At 50.7% G+C, this 20,782-nt stretch overlaps 1 protein-coding gene across 2 annotated transcripts; it reads right to left on the bottom strand.

Annotated features, from left to right (window-relative positions):
- Positions 1–1,626: 1,626 nt before the first annotated feature.
- Positions 1,627–20,677, bottom strand: LOC149997646 (hydroperoxide isomerase ALOXE3). Of its 2 annotated transcripts, none has more exons than XM_090290793.1 (15): positions 20,399–20,677; positions 19,582–19,786; positions 18,419–18,500; positions 17,762–17,881; positions 17,293–17,418; positions 14,707–14,810; positions 14,012–14,184; positions 13,121–13,264; positions 12,828–13,031; positions 12,647–12,733; positions 11,991–12,160; positions 11,307–11,428; positions 7,985–8,085; positions 7,211–7,381; positions 1,627–2,524 (listed from the first exon to the last, which is right to left on the bottom strand). In XM_090290793.1, exons 1-15 carry the CDS (start codon positions 20,543–20,545, stop codon positions 2,345–2,347), a joined length of 2,136 nt encoding a protein of 711 aa, XP_090146919.1. In that variant the 5' UTR covers positions 20,546–20,677; the 3' UTR covers positions 1,627–2,344. The 2 variants fall into 2 exon arrangements, with proteins under 2 accessions (XP_090146919.1, XP_090146920.1); XM_090290794.1 differs by having other exon boundaries at positions 17,293–17,415.
- Positions 20,678–20,782: the final 105 nt, after the last annotated feature.

Genomic DNA, 20,782 nt, shown 5'->3' with positions numbered 1-20,782 from the left:
GAATGTCGATGCTGGAGGGACTTTCCAAGTCTTCTTGTCCCTCCCATTTATCTGACATATTTTGGCCACTGAGGCTGAAGGACTTCTTCAAGGCCATCTGGGGAAAAAGGGCTAGTGTGCTTTCCGTGATACCAGCCAACTTCCAGACTGACCAAAAAGCGTAGCAGGATCCAGAGCGCAAGCTGGAGGAAGCCTCCCACAATGACACGGCTCGAGCTATACATGAGCCCTTTTCCCACAGCCTTTCCCCCAGAGGTGCCCAGAGCCAGGGCAGAGTCCTGCTTGCAGCTGGGTGTGTCTCCTCAATAAATGTCCCTCCAGCCTGGCTTTCTGGGAAATCAGATTCCAGGGGTCTGCCCTCGTCCCTCCCTCTCTGGCTCAGGAGCATTTTTAGGATGGGCATGCCTCCTAACACTAACTTTGGTGTAGGCCAAGGAGTGTTCGTCCTCTTGGAGGGACAGGCTGCCTGAGTGTAATCCCTCCAGCCTACCCTGGTCCTGCTAAATCAAAGCTCAAATTTAAAGGGTGGGCATATCCAGCCCCTGCTACAGTTCTTCTGGCCACAAGGGGGCGCCTCCGGGTATGTCTTAGTCCGATTTTGTTCTAAAATGGACAAAATTTGGTGATTCTGACTAAATTCTTAGGTTGGAATCTGCAGGTGAGGTAACCCAAACACACTTCTTCATGCACAACGATACGGGGTTCATCTTCTCCCAGGATCTCAGGTGCAAGGAGTGAAAATCTAACCCTTGGCATAGCCAGAGAGGCACACGTGCCCTTACCTCCTCACCACCAGCCGCTCCCTGCACTGAGACTCTGGCCGGAGGGAAGCCATGAGCAAGGTTTGCGCAGGCACACACTTTGACTCAAGAAGCCGAGTAGGTAAGAGGAGTGGAATCTAAGGTCTAAGGAAGCAGGGAAGGGGAAGGTACTGAGCAGCAGTGGAGAAAGATACAAATCTCTATTTTTAAGGGCAACAGAGCTGGCAGGGTGAACATCAGACTCCCTAGATCACCATCTGTTTCAGTCAGAATGGGCTAGATTATGCTGCAACAACCAACAATCCTGAACTCTAAATGGCTTACCCTCCCCACACCCCCCAAAAAAGTTTATTTCTCTCTCAGCATCATGTCCAACTCGGGTCAGCAGGGGTTCTGCTCTAGTCCCTCAGAGGCAGAAGCTGATGGAAGTGCCGTCTCAACTCATGCTTCTCCAACAGCAGAGGCCAACAGAAGAGACTCTGGAGGTCTCATGCCAGTAATTAAATGCTCATTAGCCAAAACTCTCCCACGACTCCACCCTCCCACAAAAGAGCTAGAGGTTGAGTCTTCCATGAGTCCAGAAGAGGAACCAGATCTCAGTAGCAACATTAACAACTCCCACACCCAGAAGCTGGATTCTCAGGCTTTGCAGAATACCTCCTTTTTTCCTGTCAGCCCATTGAGTCTGGATATTCCTTCACTTCCTGATGGATGAATGACATGCTCTGGGAGGTAAGGGCAGGAATGCAGGGCCTGGCTAGGTGTTGAGTTGAACCGGGAGGTTTCCTGCTCCATTCTTGTCCAATCCCCTGGTACCCCACCCACCTAAACACACACACACATCAAATCAAAAATGAAACAGGAGCCAAATATGCTGGGCTTTTATTGAACTCACTGGGCTGGAGCACAAAAAAAAAAAAAAAGGAGGGGGATGGTAGCAGGAGGGGACAGGAGCTGGACTGAGACTCCTACACACCCAGGCCAGGGAGACTGGTGCTGAGAGAACTGCGACTAGAGGTCCAGGCAAGCTGCGCTCTAATTCTAACCTTCCCCTTAAAGATGCTAGGGTTAGAGGGGCCCACATGGCAGATCTAGGGCACACATCCTTCCTTGCCCAGTTTCCAGGTTCTTCCAGAGAAGGGAGTTGGATTGGTTGGTCCCAGAGATGGAGGAAAGTAGAAACAAAGAGGCAAAATAGGAGAAAGTTTGCGGATCGGGGTGGGGGAAAAGCTGAGAGTTCCAAGCTGGGGATCCCAATGGGAGGAGGTAGATTTTGACAGGAGAGGGAAGTAGGAAGCTGTCCAAAGTAAGGCAAGGGGTGATGGGGTTCCTTCCTTTTGGAGGGTCTGTTGTGCATTTGACTTTAGCCAGCAGCTTCTCGCCCTGATACTGCTGTGCTGGTCCATCACAGCTCAGGCTCAGTTCATCTGAATGCTAGAACCATCTTGGGTGGAAAAGGTGCCCACCTGCAGAGGAGAAGTTTCAGGCTGATGGAGAACAGGGACGGCAAAGAGCCTGGAGAACCAGAGAAGCTGACCCTCTTCATGCTTGGGTCTTTCTTCCAGGGTGATAGGAGGAAGAGATTAAATGGAAACGCTGTTCTCGATGAGGGGAGGGTCCAGGTAGGTATAGGGCAGCGCCAGGCCCTGGTTCCGCTCCTGGATGTCCCTTGAGATCTGAGCCAGGCGGCTCTGGAAGGTGGCAATGCTCTGCCGCGGCGCATCCTCGGTGAAGTGCTCATCCGGGTAGGTGCCCAGGGGCCGCTGGGGGAAAATCAGGTGCAGGGTTAGGGTGATGTTCAGGGCAGGATGAATAGTGAAGGACCTAATTTGCCAACAAATGTAGTCAAGGTTGCTTCTAAGGGTGTGAACCAGGCATAGCTAATCTAAAGGCAAACCCTTCAAACCACAGCCCCAAAACACCATTCCACGCAACCGCAGGGCACAGAGGAGCCCCGACACCCACAGCTCACAGAGCCTGGGGCCCCAGTGGGACCTGAGAGCCAGCCAGCCCAAGACTAGTGCTCCCTCTGCTGGTAACCCTTTGCTTCTTACTCTGACTCAGTTTCTACATCTGAAAATGAATGGACTGGACTAGAAAGTCTCTAAAGGTCCCTTCCAGTGCCTGGTCCACTGCTCTGTGAACTAAAAGAACACAACCACATTCATAATACAACTGAAAGCAAAGTAAACACGCTCCAGCAAATATGCCCTATTTATACACCTACTACCTCGCAACTGAACAAAATTCAACCCCTGAAGACAACCAGGCCCCAGGTAGCAGCCTTTCAATCACCCAACATCGTGACATTTTTGCCAACACAGTCACCATCACCATACACTGTCGCACTGCACAGCATGGCCGACCGCAATCAAAAAACAGCATGATGAACTTCAGTCAGTGCCACCCTGTGGCAGCCCTTCTCCATGAGCACACCACACAACCAGTCCAAGGTCATGGGGCACGGGGGTGGGGAGGGGTGGGCAGGCAGCCGCCTAACCAGCTCTCACTTCCTGCCCAATATAACCTTCGTACTATATAACTGTTGCCAATAATACTGACATTTTTAAATTCTATGTCTCATTTTATTGCACTTGGCAAAGCCTTCCAGAAAAGTGCTAAATGGCATCAGCAACAGTGGGCATCATTATCTTGTCCCTGATTTTAATAAGGAGACCGCTATTATTGTACCATAAGCACAGTGTTTGGTTTTCTGAAATATACTTTCTAGCAAAACTCCATAAGAGGGTTTCATTTTACACTGAGTTTTTATTAGTAATGGATGTCCACACTTACCAAATGCTTTTTTGACCTATATTGAGATGATTATATGGTGTGTTTCTTTACTGATGTAACAAATTATATTGTTAGATTTCATAAGGTTGAACCAACGTCTCATTCCTTTCATTCCTAGAATAAACTAGACTTCGTCATGATGTATTATTGTTTTATGTACTATTGGCCTTCATTGACTGATGATATATTTTTAAGATTGTTGTAGTTAAGTGGAACAAGTTTATAATTTATTTTCTTAATTACAGCTAGCAGGTTGCAAGCACTTTTTATGGACTGTCACAATCTCACAGCAATCCTGTAAGACAGGTACTCTGGTCATTCTCACTTTACAGATAAAGAAACTGAGGTTTGAGAGGGAGGAGGTGGGGGAGGGTATGGGGGGGATAAAGGGTGACGGAAGGGGACTTGACTTGGGGTGGTGAACACACAATACAGTGTACAGATGATGTGTCATGGAATTGAGCACCTGAAACTGATATAATTCTGTTAACCAGTGTCACCGCGATAAATTCAATAAAAAGGAGAAAAAGAAACTAAGGCCTGGAGATGCCCAATTACATACCCAATGTCACACCGGTGAAAGGTGTTGATCTGGGACAGGAACCATCTACCTAAGACCCACCTCTCTTCTTAAGAGCACTGCCTTTGCCAGGTGCTAGTATCAGGGTCCCCAGTAAAACAGAACCCAGTAAAATGATTTGGGAAACTTTCACCTTTTTCTATACTTTCAAGCAGTTCGAATAATTTAGGAATTTTTTGTTCCTTGAAGATTTATTAGAATCTCCCTTTGCAAGGACAGTGGTTCGATTTTTTTCAACCTTTTCCATTTATGCATGGTTTTCATCCCTTCTGCTTTTACGTCTTGTTTTTGTTTTCCTAGAAAATCATTTATTTCATCTAAATTTCCACATTTGTTTGCAAAGAACTGTAAGTAGAATGTTCTTCTAATTTCTTCAGTCTTCTCTGAATTTGTGGCTGTATGCCTTTCCCATTCCTAATGATGTACGTTTATGTTCTCTCTCTTTTTCCTGACTAGAATTGTCTCTGCTTTCTTTTATTGATCTTTTCAAAGAATCAGTTTTATGTCTGATTTACCAAATTGACATCTAATTTCTAAAACTATAGTTTAGTTGTTTAAAAAGCAGAACACAGAAGTATGACAGGCTGGGTTCAAAGCCCACTAACTAGCTGTGTGACCTTCGCCAAATTGCTTAGTATCTCTGAACCTCAGTTTTCTCCCCTATAAAATGGAACTACCATTTCTTAAATAGTAATATGCTGAGCACTGTATGAAGTATTTTAAATAGAGCTACTTATTTATTTTTGTATTTTAAAATAGTAGACATATGGTATCTGATTTAATGACTAAGATGATAGATCCTCAAAAGTAATAGCTGCTATTATTGTGATTGTTATCATTTTCCAGGTTAAACTTCCCCTGGCTCATGGGGAGAGAATCCTTCATCCTCATTCACTTGCCTACTCATCCTTCTCCACTGTGATATTGTGATTTATAAAAAATATATATTTGGTCTTCCTCTCATTCCTGGCACAGAGCTCCTAAAACCCTTATAAATTCATGCTAGAGTGTTACAGGTGTCTCTTGTTATTCAAAATAAGCCCCTTTGAACCACACCTGAGTTTATGTTAATACTGTGACTTCTAGAAAGCCCTCCCCCCGACCCCCCCCCCACACACAGGGGGAGCTTGTTGCCATAGAATCAAACCTGTGATTAGAGTTGGAGCTTTTAGGCCCAGCCCCCAATCTCTGGGGAGGGGAGAGGGGCTGGAGGTAAAATTAATCCCCAATGGTCAATGATTTAATCAATCATTCCTCTGTAATAAAGCCTTCATCAAAATCCCTAACATGCAGGTTGGAGAGCTTCCAGGGTGGTGAATGTGTGGAGGTTCTAGGAGGTGGCATGACCCGAGAGAGCAGGGAAACCCTGCACCCTTCCCACGCACCCTGCCTTGTGCGTGTCTTCCATCAGGCAGCTCTTATAATAAACCTGTAATCTAGCAACTGTTTTCCTGAGTTCTGTGAGCTGTTCCAGCAAATAATCGAACCTGAGGAGTGGGCTATAGAAAACTCTGATTTATAGCTGGTTGGTCAGAAACACAGCTGACAACCTGGACTTTCACTTGGCAGTTGGTGTGTGAAGGGGGCAGGGGCCGTCTTGTGGGACTGAGTCCTTAACCTGACACTGTCTCCAGGTGGTGTCAGAAATGAGCTAAATTATAAGACACCCAGCTAGTGTCTTAGTGGGGTGGGAACAATCCCCACACGTTGGGCGGCCAGAAGTATTGAGTGAGAGTATTGAGATGAGAGCATTAATAAAGTATTCTGTGAGCAGAACAAAAAAAAAGAGTTGTTCCTTAAAAATTACAGAACTGAATGCCTCAAAATCCTTGGGAAATGGGAGCAGAAAGGATCAGGACCCCGGGATGAGTTTCTGTCATTCCTGGGCTATAAGATGGTAAGTTAGAGCTTGTTAAGGAGATAAAATATCTGCACCAAATGGAGTCAAGCGTGGGAAATGAGGATTTTCTTGTAATGTCAGAGAACTTGTGAACAAAACCAGGAGGGCAGAAGCATGACTGATAACCCAGTGTGCACATGGAGATGACGGTAATTGGTGAGTGAAGAGCCGCTCACCTCCATAAGGCCTAGCCAAGGTAAGACCCTCCTCCCTGCCATTCCTGCCTCCAAAATATCCCCTTCCATCTGTTGACACAGCCACGGGAGCACTCTTTGCTAAAACCCAAAGTTAGCCATGTCACCCCATGCTTAAATCTCTTCAGCCTCTCCCCATTGTCTCCTGAATGAATAGTGAGCACACGCTGCACCGTTTGTAATCCTTGAGACACACCAATGGACTCTTGCCTTTACTTATTTCACTTGGTCTCATCCTTCACCTCTGCCTAGAAATTAACGCTGCCCTTCCTTTGTCTCTCAAACTCCTACTTGTCTCACAGGTTTCAGCTTAGATATCGCTTCCTCCAAGAAGACTCCCTGGGTTCACCCACACTTGGTCAGGTTCCAACAGGGCCCTGTCCTCACCTCCACCGCTACACTGTAGTTAGCTCATGAGGACAGGGTTCACATCTGCCCATCAGTGCCCGGCACATGGCAGGTGCTCAGGAATTACATGTTCAAATGGATGAATTAATACCTAAATAATTCCTACAACACTGTGGTAATCCTTTTCATTTATCTATGTATCTCCTCAGCTGGACGGTAGGATTCTTGAAAGCAGGAAGGTCTCACTCAACTTCACATGCCTGGTGTCCAGCACTGTGTTCACACATGGGAGGTATCCAGACAATGTGTGTTGAATGTCTAGATGAATGGATAAGTGATTGGCGGATGAAAGGCTGATGCGATAGTAATGGTTTGTTGGAGGGATGGATGGAGCGATTGGTAACTGGTGAATTGGATGGACGTTTTATCCCAGCCACTAACTGGTGTTTACTTCAATATATGTCTCTTGGGGTCAACTATCATTTCCTGGAGAAACTGAAGAGCGCAAGGCAGTTCAACATGGACATAAATGCCAGTGGTCACTCCCCAAGTCCCTCTGGAACAGCTGCCATCACCTCCAGTGCCCAGGTCCTGCAAACCCCCACCCCCCAACCCCACCCCATTCACACACCTGGTCCTTGGGCTCTTGGCTGACCAACCAGAAAAGGAGAAGATTGTTACAGGTGGTGTTCACTTCTGGGAGAGTCTCTAGGTAACTCTTCAGGGTGGTCGTCCCCTTGGTCTGTGGTGGGGGCTGCCTCATGGATGATGGGGCATTAGGCATCCAGGCCCCAAAGTCATGCTGTGGAGAGCCCCGCCCCAGGTGAGTCAACTGGCCAGAGGGAGAGGACCAACTCCTTTATCATCATCCCTGATCCTGCCCCCTACAATCCCAGGTCTTGCACCTGGGAAGTGAGGAGGTTGTGGAAAGGGGCGAGAGGGAGGGGAATAGAAAAGGAAGTTCCAGAAGTGGGGCAGGAGCCTACCTCACCCCTTGGTACTCCCCTCCCAATGTTCCAGGACTAGGTGGAATGAGTCACCAAGGAAGGAGGAGGACCCAGAGAGGCGGTAACGCTGGAAATGGGACTTGGGCTGACATGCCAGAGAGCAACCTGATGCTCCACTTGGCTTTGTCCTGAGCGTGACAGGAACCCATCAGTTCTACCCCCTGTGCAACACCAGCTCACGCCACCGTTGCAACCGTGGGCCCAGCCCACCCCAGTCATCATCCAGCACCAGTCCTTCGCTCCACCCAGTCACCACTGCAGCCCCAACCCTAATGATAATCCCACCCCAACCTGACCCATCCATGCTCTCAGCCCGAACTCTGGCCTCATGGGCATTGCTGAGCCTACCTAACCTTTCATGGAGCAACGCCCCTCTGGCCCGCCCCCTGCAGCCTCACCTGCCCACTGTTGACAGCAGCGTGTTGGGCAGAACAGTTGAAGATGATCGCTGTGAGGTACTTCACCAGCTCTTTAGGGGTGCACAGCCGGCAGGGGAAGCCTGGGTGTGGAAGGAAGGGAAGAGAGTTTGGAGGGGACCAGACTCCTAGGGGCAGCTCAGGGCTGGGGCTCAGCACAAGGGGACAGTGAGCAAGCGAGGGCTCAACACTTGGCCACCACTGTCTTTAGACTAAGATTGCAGTTGGGCTGAGGTTAGGGATGGTCACCACCAAGGTCTGTGGTCTCTGAAGGGGGTCAGAATAGGAGCTGGGTGCGGGGGTCAGACCAGAAAATGCCCAGCTGACAGAGCTCACAGCGGAGGAGCCAGGCTCAAGCCGACCACCAGGGCACTTCTGTCCACAACCCACGTTAGCACTTCATGGTTTAAGTCTACCCAGTTCCCTGCTGTCCGAGCAAGCAGGTCATCTGCTACTGGGCTTAGTCGCAGGGACAGCTGACCAGAATGTGCTACTCATAAGCTCTCAGTGATGGAAGCAGAAGGAAGCTCTAAGGCCAGGGCTGGGCTCCTGGGAGAGAGGCCAGGCAGGCAAGGCACTGGGGCTGTGTTGGGGGAAGAGAAGAGGGTCTCCTGAGTAAGAGTGGGTAAGCTTTGAATGGAAAAAGGATGACAGAGGAAGCATTTCAGCCCTTGGCCCTCTTCTCTCTGTACCTGGTCTCATCCAAGGCCATGATTTAACCACCTCCCATGGGCTGACAACTCCTAAGTTCATATCTCTCACTGGCTGCTCCAGCCCCTGAACTCTAGACTCAACAGTGGGCACGAATCCGCAGCTGCTACCTGACAGCGCCACCTGAGTGTCTACAAGGCATCTCAGACTTAACAGCTGCAAAACCTAGTGCTTGGCTCCCTAACTCTACACACTCCCCAGACCTGTCCCTCCCGCAGTCGCCCCATTTTGATACTCTTTACCCCATGCACCCACTGCTCTTATCTCACACCCCGCATATCACCAAACACGTCCAGAAGCCAGTTTGGTCTCATCAGCTTGTCTCCACCACTACCCAGGATCCATCATCTCACTCCTGGGGAATCTGACTGCTTCCACCATCGCCCCCAACAGCTAGAGGAAGTGATCCTTTAGAACAGCGGTTCTCAACCTGTGGGTCTCGACCCCTTTGGGGGTCGAACAACCCTTTCACAGGGGTCGCCTAAGACCATCGGAAAACAAACATATAATTACATATTGTTTTTTTGATTAATCACTATGCTTTAATTATGTTCAATTTGTAACAATGAACATACATCCTGCATATCAGATATTTACATTATGATTCATAACAGTAGCAAGATTACAGTTATAAAGTAGCAACGAAAATAATTTTATGTTTGGCGGTCACCACAACATGAGGAACTGTATTAAAGGTCGCGGCATTAGGAAGGTTGAGAACCACTGCTCTAAGGGCTTCCCATTTCTCTTGCCTCACCATGGTCCTACTTGCTCTGGCCCTGACTTCATTTTCTTCCCAGCTTTTCTACCTCTCACTTACTCTAGTCCAGCTACACAGGCCTTCCTCCTGTTCTTCAAACCTCCCAGCATGCTCCCACCTCAGGGCCTTGCACTCCCACCTCGGCCTGCACCTGTTAGCCCAAGCTGTCCACAAACCAGCTCTCTCATTGCTTTCACATCTCTACTCAAACATCACCTCCTCAGTCAGGGGGCCTCCCCTGACCACCTCTCTGAAGTAATCCCCCCCACTTCAACACACTGATGCTATTTCGTTTTTCTTAGCATTCATAACAAACCAGACATATTTGTTTGTTATCTGTGTCTCCCCGCAAGAATGTTAAGCTCCACAAAGGCTGGGGTTTTCGTCTGTCATGTTCACTGCTGACCCCCAGCACCTAGAACAATACCTAATGCATATTAAGAGCTCAGTAATAACTGGTTGAATGAAGTGAATACAGGAGAGGGTAAGAAGCCAGAATGGGAAGAAATGGGGTACAAGCAAGGTGAAGAGTCAGGGAGGGTACTTACTGGGGGTGAGGATGCAGCCATGTGCCAGGCCAGGTAATCCTATCTCAGAGGATTACCAGGGCGGCACCCCGCAGCCTTGGCAGGCAAGCATCTAAAGGCTGGGCGAGATGGGACTGGTAGAGAAGCAGCTGCCACAATGCAGGAATAGTGTGAGGACTGGGGCTAGGGTGATGGCAGTGGGAAATTATGGGGACAATAAGGTTTGCCACCCAACTGGATTTAGGGAAAGAGGAAGACAGAGGGGAACGTGTGTCAAAGATGGCTGCAAGGTTTGGAGTCAGGATGACTGAAGAGAGACTGATGCAATGAGCAGACAGAGGTTTCGAGGAAGGACTGGGTTTCTGCCTGGGAGTGTGTGGGAAATTCCTGAATGTTCTATTTCTGGTTGGTACTCTCACCTTGAGGGCTGAAAATAAAAAAGTAAAGCAGCCAGATAGTCTATGGGAATTTTTCTGTAACTCATATTAGCTTTTTTTCCCCTTAAAATATGAAGCAAAAGGCATACTGACTAAAGTTAATGAATGAGTGTTTCACCTTAAGACATATGAATCTAGAATAAGTTTATACTGGTCAGGAGAGATGTTTGTCAGTCTGAAGAATGTTCTGGTGTATTAAATTAGAGCCAAGTTCAATGAAGTAAGATAGGAGAGTGGAACCAACAGTAATTATACCCCGCTCTGGGTCTTAAATAGGGAACAGACAACCCCAAAGAGAAACTGTCTTCAGGAAAAGGAGCGATCAGAATCAGGACTGTGCATGATTAATAGTAGGCTTGCAAAGCTCAGGGAGGGGTCACCCTTTAAAAGATCCAAAAGCAATCTGGCTGTCACCACCTTTAGTCGGAAATCACTGTAGGCATCACTAATAGTGAGACGACCTGACATTATGTGACATGTGATGCAATGTGGAGACCACAGCCCTCTCTGAGAAATATCTTTGTTTGAGGCCGAAGATGGCTCCTACTGCTTGATGTGACACATCCATACACCTCAGCAAGCAGAAGTGAATGGATGGGCTCAGGTTCATGTAAAGGTCTAGAAGGGACCAGAGGGGCACAGGGTAGTGGTTGAAACCAAGGGCTTTCCAGATCATGGGAGCTGGCTCTGGATCCTGCCTCTCCCACTGACTGTCTAACCTTCTCTGTGCCTATTCCCCATCTGTTCAGTGGGGCTAATAATAGGACACACTGCAAACCCTGGTCAATGAATAGAAATTGATTAATGGTGGGGCCAGGGGGAGCACTGGGCCATTGGGAGCCTGTGGTTGAGGGATGGAGAAGGGATACCTGAGCTTTTCCGGCTCAGGAATGCCTGAGCAAAAATCTCGCCGACCCAGGCCTGCAGCTCCGAATCCTGCTGCACAGACGCATCACTGGAATAATAGTAGCCCACGATTTCTGAGACAAAGCTGCAAGAAAGAGATGCCCATGCCATGGCAGTGACCTTGGGCTCAGGCTGGCCAAAAAAACAAGGTCCAGTGCTGCTCAGGCTGGGGGCAGCCAGCTGGTCAGTCCACTGAGAGCTCATGGAAGATCCCCAGATGCAGAGGGAACCTGAGTGCCCAGGCTTCCCTCAAGTCTCACCCCCACTCCTGAGTCATGGGTGCTCAGGGCCTCCTTCCTGCACAGGGGGCTGGGGGAGGGTACACAGAGAAGAGCCAGACTGGAGCTGCATCCCCTCCCCACTCAGCACCCAAGAGAAAGGAAGACCTGCGTGCCTGGAGGCCCCAGGCCACACCTAGCTGTTTCACCTTCTCTAGATACCTTGTCCTTCCCATCCTCCTCTGTGTTCACACACAGCCCAATCTCTCCCCAGCCCAAAGCTCTCTGCCATTTCATAGGGGGCCCCAACACCAACTCTCACCCTTGGGAGTGCCCCATTCAGAGAACACCTGGAAACCCCAGCCTGCATCAACACAGAGGTCACACTGCCCCTGGACCAGAATTGGCTTCGGGGTCCCAAGCCCACACCTCTCAATGGCAGCCCAGATCTTCAAACCGTCATCTCGGTAATGGTAGTTGGGGACAGTCAAAACACCACGGGCCCGCAGGCTCTCCGGAAAGCAGAAGTCGGTGTAGGTGAAGTGGGCCAGACCCGTGCTCATGAGGTAGAGGAGGCCTTGCCTCCCGATGGAGGTGACCTGAGGACACATCACAGCTCAGTTCCTGGGCCCTCCCAACCTGCACCCCAGTGCCTGGGGACCAGAGGGGCTAGTGACTCAGCAGCTGGGATTTTTCAGTTAATCAAGCAGTCCAAGATCACGGATCAAAAACAGCCACAGGGGCCTGACATGGGCTGCCCAGGTTGTGGTCCTACTATGTGCCTCAGAGGTAATTCTTAGGTATTTGGAGGCAGGGAGGAGAGAGTAGGGCTTGGCACAGGGTCAGCAAGGGACTGAGCTTAGGCTGGGGGTACCCACCTCAAGGAGCATATGGAATGTGAACTGAGGGGTGGGACCCATGGGTGGGATGGGCAGCAAGAGACAGGGTTTGTGGACAGTTTAAGTAAGAGACTGGCGGGGAGGAGCGGGTCTTATGAGAAGGGACTGGCAGGAACTGTGGGATGAGACTGGAGGCCGGGCGAAGTATCCTCCGAGAGGGGTGGGCGGGGGTCAAGGAGGGCGCACCTTGTCCACCAGGCCCTCAGGGTTGAGCAGCGTGGCGCGGGCGATGGTGTTCACCTGCAGCGTGTACCGAGTGTGGGGAAGCAGGAGCTGCGAGTGGGATGAGGTCACAGGAGCCCGAAGGTCAGGGGAGAAGGCAGCCCTGACCCCGCCGCCCCTGGCCCCGCCAGGGGGTCGCACCCACCTTGTAGATAGGATGACAAAGTGGCAGCTGACGCAGCGTGGCCATGGCGAAGGCTTCGCACAGCAAGTGCGTGCACAAGAAGTGCGTGTTGTTCTCGTGCACCAGGAACTCAGAGTTGCGCACCCACGTCTTGGCCAGCAGCCAGTCCCAGTCCAAGTCAGTGGGCAGGAAGATGGGGCTCTCGGGCCCAGGGGTCTGGCTGAGCTGCATCCAAGAATAATAAGGAGGTGAGACTCAAGACTGCTAGTGTGCCCCTTGAAGCCCCACCCCCAAAAGCCCCGCCCCAAACTCACCTGGATGGCCAAGGGCATTAGCGCCCCCTGGGGGTTGAGCCACAGCAGGCAGAGTGGGGCCGCCAAGTACTGCTGGCGGCCGTTCAGGCAATGCACGGGGACATCCGCTAGGATCCAGTAGTCGGCTAGGAAGATGTTCCCTCTCTGCGGAAAGCGCACAGAGCCTCAGAGTACCCCTCCCACCCGCGCTCCGCTTCTCTCCCTGTTCTCTGCTCCCCCCTCAGCTCTGGCCTCAGTAATGCTTGGTGTCTGCGGTAATGGTCAATGATGGCTACGCCACCCTTCCCAGAATGTTCGGAATGAGGTCCAGCAGAATACCTCGTTGTGCAACCTCTCACCTGACTTCCCAGCTTGGACAAGCCATCAACCTCTCCCCTTCTCCCCATAACTGGTCCTTCTTACTCAACGCAGATGACCTCAGTGTGTATCCAAGAAAAACAAAATCACCAAACACATCTCTAGCCTTCTAGGGACTTGATAGTTTCAGAGAGACTGGATCGTCATCTTCTTCCACACCCTCAAGACTCCTAGTTCTCTATGATTGTACCTGCTGTATCTAGCCGCACTGCCTTTGGTCTGTCCTAAAAGAGCCTTCTTTGGGCATCAGCACTTAGGATCTTGGAGGCCCCAGAATAGAGGAAGAGCCTCCCCCCAGTTGTCCTGTTCATTCATATCACTTCAGTGATCCCTGAACATTCATATCACTTCACCAGACCCCAAGTGAGGCCTCAAGCCATCCCCATTCCCATCTGGCCCTCATCCACATCTACTTTACTTAAAAGGTGCAGGGCCAGGGCTACCCAGAGGGTGAGGCCTGTAGGCTGGAGGCAGCCCTGGCCATCCCATCCTTATCCTTCACACCACCCTTTCTAATAATGGCAACTCACCCACCTCTAGCTCTGTCTGCAGGCAGGTGTCAGGTCCCAGCAAGGGGGCCACCATGTCACTGGTGACAGGCAGCTTGCTGGGCAAGCTGGAGAGGCAATGGAGCATGACAGGGTTTACGCCGTTCAGGTACTGGTACCCGAAGAAGTGGTCCTCACACCAGTGCTCTGTGACATACTCTAGAGGGCAAGAGGGGGAGGCACTGGTCAGTCTGGAAACTAGTTCCCCAGATTCTGCTCCTGTCCAGCCCTTTGCTCACCACTATGGTTTAGGGCTTCCTCATAGCAACCCTATACAGTAGATGAATGAAATTTTCATTTAACACTGGACACTGAGAGTCAAAGAAATGGAGTGAGTTGCTTAGGTGAGTGGTATAACAGGGCTTTAAACCTAAGTCAGGCCCCAAAGCCCAGAACTCCTGGTGGTAGGGGCAGAGGAAGAGAGGTGAGTGCTCCTGATCAGGATCAGGACTCCCTAAATGACTCTGTCCTCACTCCGCTATTCTTGTCCCCTCCCAGAGGACGAGGGGGATACGTGGATCTCAGAGACGGATCTGTGAGATTGCCACCAGCGAAGCCAGGAGCCCCTCACACCGGAATCCAGAGTCTCTCTGAAAGACTGGGTGCTTTCCCAGGATGGGCAGAGGGATCTGAGCAAGGGATAGGGCAGAGGATGGACATCTTCTGCATGGCTCTGCACACCTGAAGTGAAGGTCTTGTGGCACCAGAACACATTCCGTATGTCATCCAGCTTCTTCCAGGAGCCCTTTCGGTCCAGCAGCCCTCGAAGCTTCATGCCCAAGGACCTGAGGGGGAGGGGAAGTGAAGGTGGGGTCTGGGGTTGCCGGGACCACTGTGTCCCCAGCCTAGGGGTCTGGAGGGAACTGGAAAGATCAATGTCCAGAGCAGAGGTGCCTAACAACCCTCCTGGGAGAAGAGCCTAGTGGCCAGTTGAGGCTCTGTGGGGCGACTCCATCTGTACACAAAGGTGGAACGTGTGCCTACGTGGTGCAGACAGGTCATCTACAACAGTGTTTTGATCTTTTCTCCAAGTTTCCATCTCATCATAGGCCTTCACTGGCACCCCTCTTCCTACAGGACAAAGCCTCACTGGCGAAAGCTGGTTAGGCAGTTCCCCACCAGCTGGTTTCTATCAACCTTTCCAGCCTTTTCTCCTACCACAGCCCTCTTGCTAAACACAGCTAAAGAGATATCTTGCACACTGGGCTGGTACAGGTAGGCCTGGCAACCTGAGGGGTGTGTAATTTCTACTTTGTGGATGTCTGTACTGCTAGAATTTTTTTACAATGAACATATGTCATTTTGTGATGAGGAAAACAAATGTTTGAAACGAAGTCTGCTTTCACCCTTGTCCAGGGCTTTGTTCAAGCTGCCTCTCCTAGAAGGCCAGCTCCTACATCCCCACCTAGTATCAAACCTATCTGTTCTTCTATGTGTATTTTAGATGCAACATCCTTTATGTGGCGTGCGCTGATTGCCTCCAAACACACACCTCGTCTGTATCTTTCCTGAAACGCTCATCACTCCCTTCACTCCCTTGTAAATACGAGGTACTCATTCATATCATCTGCCATTATAATCTGGGCTCTCAGGGCCGTGATGTGGTTCTGTATGCCCCGACACACTCGGTTCATAATAGTCACTCACTAACTGAGCCAAGTCGAATAGAAAGGAATGCAATATAGGTCGGGCAGATTCATGGCTATTGGTCAATAAGGTAGGCTGTGTAAGGGTGCCAATGTGCCCAGGAGAGTGTGGACACCTGGGCACAGCAAGGGGTAAGGGGATGGCTTTAGTGACCTGACAAGCCCAGGGACGACTTCCCATGTTCTCAGAAGCCGCTCACTCCTCCTTCCACACCCAGTTGCTGAGTAGCCTGCCCAGCCAGGACCCAGGAGATGGGAAAAAGTGGGCGGAAGGAGGCAATAAAGGAGAAAGAAAAGGCCTTCCTTCTTCCAAGGGCCTGCCAATCCCTGCAGTGGCCCCACACTAAAGCCCAACTGCTGCCCCTCTGCTCCGTGAGTAGCTGGACAGCTGCCAAATGCCCGCTCCCTCTTCCTACTGGCCCTTCCCTGAGCCCCATGCCAGCTGTCCTGGTGGTCTCCTGCACTCTCCTCCCTCAACCCACGTATTATTTGGGGAGCGTCTCAGGTGCCTCTACCTTCCGAGATGCTCCTCTGGTCCCTCAGCCCTGCCAGGGCCTGTCAGTGGGCCCTTGTCCTGAAGCCCCAAAGCCCAAACCACCCGTGGCTCCCTGCCTGCTCCAGTCCACCGCAAGCATTCTGGAGCCCCACCCCACCTTTACACCTCCTTCCACTCGTTTTTCTCTGGAAGAACCATTCTGGTACAGAGGCCCAGAGGATGAGGAGCCAGCTTCTTGCTCTGGCCGCCTCTGGGCCTTCTATGGCAGCCATTGCACAGGTTGCCTGCGGAATCCCTCACGCCTGCCAAACCGACATGGGTTTGCCCAGGTCCCATGCACTCTCCCTTCGCCTCTCCCTCTCGCACGGGCTCAAAGCCTGCTTCAGTGCCACCTGCCACCCCAGGAGACACCTCCTGGCCACCAACCCCCAGACCCCTGCCTCCTCTAGACACTAGAGTATCGACTGTACCACCGCCAGCCATGTCACAGTTAGTACTTCAGTTGTTGCCTTGAGCTGCTAATGACCCCTCCAACTGTTAATTAACTGTGTTACATGTTTCCCTCATGATACTGAGTTCTTCCCTGCCAAGGTTATATCCTAATGCTACTAGCATCTATTGAGAGATTATTTTGTGCTGGGTGTTACACATTAAATTCTCTCCCAAACCTATGAAGTAGGTATGAATATTATTGTCATTTTATAAATGAGGAAACCATTTAGAGGCTAGAAAGCATTGCTTCTGGGAATTGAAACTGAGGTGGTCTGACCAGCTCCTTACAGCTTAAGAGCCAGGCCGCTCTGTCCTACCCAACATGGTCCCAACAGTGCCTGGGATCGTGCTGTGCACTGTTAATTGTATTGGTTTGAGGAATTAAAAAAAGAAGAAGAATGGATGAATAAGGAGCAAAGAGGAGGCGATGGGAAGATAGAGAATGGAGAAGCCTAAGGGGACAGACAGAGAGAGACTGGGGGCCCCCAAGGGGGCAGACTGGGGCAGGGAGAGGGGAGACTAAGGAACAGAGAGAGGGAAGAAGGGAAAGTGAAGCAGAGATGTGGCTGTGCATCAAAGGGGCAGAGGCAGGCGGGAGAGTGAGCAGGAGTGCAGAGCGGGCAGCGGCCTCACGGAGGGATGGCATTGAAGATCAGCGAGGTCGTCTTGGTGGCCGAGTATTTAATATTGGGCTCCATGTGCAGCAGGGACCGGACGTCAACTTTCGTGGGGAAGAAAGGCAGGTACCGATTCCCACTGCTAGGAAGCAGGGGGTGGGGGGGTGAGGCAGGGCAAAACAAAGAACAGTTAGAAAGATCTGCAGCTCACTTGCCTAATTCCTTCCCTTTCTCCTCCCCCAGACTTCCTAGGCCTCCCCTCATGCTGGGTTTTTCCCCTGCTCTCTCCCATCAGGCTTGAAACACCTCCTCCTCTCTGCCAGACCCCGGGGCCATCTCTGCTTATTCTACTCCCAACACTTGGATTAAATTGCACTTCTCATAGTTCCCAATTTCTCTTTCCAGGCTGCCTGGGTTCCAACCTCCCAAGAGATCCTTCCTGTCACACCCCTCCACCGTCTTCCCAAGCCTGGGTCCTCCCTCACCTATCATCTTGGTCTGCACAATGTGTTGTCCTGGTCAAGGCAAACTTGTTGTCTGACTCCATCTGCTCAAAGCTGCTGACGTCCACGATGCCAGGGAAGCCAGGGGCATAGACTTTCCAGCTTCCAGGGGAAAGAGGATAGAAGTGGTAAGTCAGACTTAGGGTACACAGAAACTTTAGCTTTTAAAGGCATGCCTTGAAATTAAAACCACCCCAAAACTCCCACCTTCTGGGTTGGTGACTAAAAAATGGGATTTTCTCCCTGAGGCAGGGCTTCAGATCAGGGTAGCATTTGAGGATGACATGAATGGCCAGGCTGCTTTAGAGTCAGCTTTGTGCTGAGATTAAGATCATGGCCAGTTTGGGAGTGAGGCTGAGGAGGGAGTGAGGCTGAGGATGAGCTGAGATTCGTCAATACTAGGATCACTTCAAGGGTAGCTGGGGCTGAGTGTGGATTCATTGATGGTATTGAGACAATTATTGGTACTGGTGTTCTGAGTCTGGACTCAAGGTCAGCATTAGGTTGAGGTTAGGTTTAGATAATGGTCCTGATTGGAGTTGGGCCCCCAAAGTTGGAACTGAGATCAGAGTTAGTAAAGTGATTCAGTCTGAGGTGAAAATAAAGATAGAGAAAGAAGTGAAATTAGGTCACCCGCACCAGTAGCACTCCTGTCGGGCCTGCAGTTCCCGTTTCCTGTGGTCCAGGAGGATTGGAAGGGAGTCTTGACAAATAGTTCTCGCTGTGGGAAATAAAAATTACTCACTGTTTAAATCTTTTTTCAAACAACGACTTCTCCAACAAAGCCTGCCTGAACCCCCTAACCCTTGCACCCAACCCCTCAGTGACATGGATACCCCATGTCCTTTGTGCACTCATCAGTAGAAGGGATTCAGGACAACCCCTGAATTACAATAATCTTCCATATCGTTTGCATATTTGTCTCCTTCCCAAGACTATAAACTTCTGGGCAGAAGTCACATTGTATTCACTTTTTGTATTCCCAGCATCTAGTATGGTGCTTAGCACAGTGCACATAGCATGCACACAATATATGAGATGAAGATATATAAGTATGTTTTGTGAAACAATGAATGGATTGTTATGATGATAGATGGGGGTTCAGAGTGAGGTCTATAAAGAACTCACTATGGGCCAAGTGGTGACATTCACCCACCTTACCTTGATCTAGAACAGCATCTCTCATCCCTAAGACTCATCTCAAACCATAGACTAGCCCTAGTCTTGCCTTTCCAGATCAGACAGCTCAGGAGATATGGGGGCCCAGAGGCTGAAGGAGGTAGAGCCCAGTACTTTTGAAAGGCCACCCAAATTCAAGAAGGAATCCTAATAGCACCCCACAGGGACTTCCTCCACACTGGAAAAGCCTGTAGTAATGGACAGGGCCTTTTTAGCTAAATTCCCACAACATTCAGAGCTTCTCTACCTGTCGAAGTCTAATTACTCAGCTTGCAGGTTAGCTCCTTTCTGGGTCCAGGCGAATTCATTTTGGGGAAGTGCAGAGGGAGTCAGCAGAAAGCAAACTGCCATCTATGTATGTTTGTGTCTCTGTCCAGGTGGCGTGAGTGTACATTAGTATGTGTCTAGTCTACATGTCTCCAGAGGGGTAAAGACTGTCCGGAAAGCCCCTGTCTTTCAGGGCTTGAGAGGTTCACTATTTTTCAGAAAGCATCTCCTTGGGAGCCCTGAACTTGTTACACTAACCCCAACCCTGTTTCCTAAACCCTGGGCTCTGGGAGGCCCTGCCCCTAATCCCAACAGATGCCTTCTGCAGCACAGGCCAGCCCCTGACTCTGGCCCACCTGTTCCCGGTCGCAGCTCTATAGTGCAGTAGCCTGCAATCCACTGATAGCACGGAAAGTGGAAAAGGGTACCATCTGGGGCTGTGACACAGATGTGGCTGCAGTACCAGGAGTCCTTGGGGAAGAAGGCATAGCGCTCCTTGTGTAGACGCAGCAGCAAGAGTTCACCCAGCTCTGCTGAGCAGCATACCTTGTACTTCTGCACCTGAGGGGACCAAGAGAGGAAACAGGTGAGAAGCAAAGAACTGTCAGAGCTGTCCTTGCACCTTGCAAGGTGCATGCCTATACCTATTCTGGCATAGAAACCTGAGTTGCTACTAACCTATGTGATGCCTTTGTATGAATTAGAAAAAAACACCCTTTCACCAGGCAGAAGCAACCACAGCTACCACAGGCTAGATTGGGTTCTGGATTTTGCTAGCCCCCTTGGCTGCCAACTTCTCCCCAAGACCCATCAGCAAACAATCCTGGGGCCTGGCAGAGACAGGAGGATCCCTCCAGAGAAGATGAAATCCAGACTATGGGAGTTCAAGCAACGTGCCCAAAGCCCACCTTCAGTTATGAGAGGAAGAGCTAAGAAGCCAGTGGAATTCTTCTGACCCCCCTGCCCAGCGCTACCTCACAGTCCTTTCTGGGTAGGATTTATTATCCCCAGGAAAGACAGGAACCAGACAGAACGAGGGATGGTGAGGTCAGGGCCAGCATTCTGAGTTCTGCAGGATTTGATGAACCCCGAAGGAAGACCGTCCCCTCCTTCAGGGTCCCCTGCTGGCCCTGCCCCTCAGGGGTCGCTCCTCCCTCTCTCCTCTGTACTCACCGATCCAGGGGCGAAGTCCCTGCCCATGCGATCTAGCAGCTGCTTGGGGCTCTCACCATACATGCCCACCAAAGTGACAGAGATGTTGTCCAGTGTGCCTGCCCCCAGGTAGGCACCAGTGGTCACACGCACGCGGTACACGGCCATGATGAGAGGGAAGGAGGGATGCCCCCGACAAGGTTAGCCCCAACGGCAGCTGGCCTGGGGTGAGCGGCAGGCTGGGCAGGACTGGAGTGCTGGAATGCTGAGCCGCTGGATGGGGGGCGGCGGGGTGGTGGTGGTGGTGGTAAGGGGACAGGCTAGGCGTCTGAGAAAAGGCCCAGCTCTCTCTGGGATGCTCTCTCTTCAGAAGCTCCTGGTCTCTGCTCTTGCTCACTGTCAGCT

This window comes from Furipterus horrens, unplaced genomic scaffold (assembly GCF_987537825.1).
Source record: "Furipterus horrens unplaced genomic scaffold, mFurHor1.1.pri manual_scaffold_11, whole genome shotgun sequence".
NCBI classification, from domain to species: Eukaryota; Metazoa; Chordata; class Mammalia; order Chiroptera; family Furipteridae; genus Furipterus; species Furipterus horrens.
This window is presented reverse-complemented; position numbering and strand designations above follow the sequence as displayed.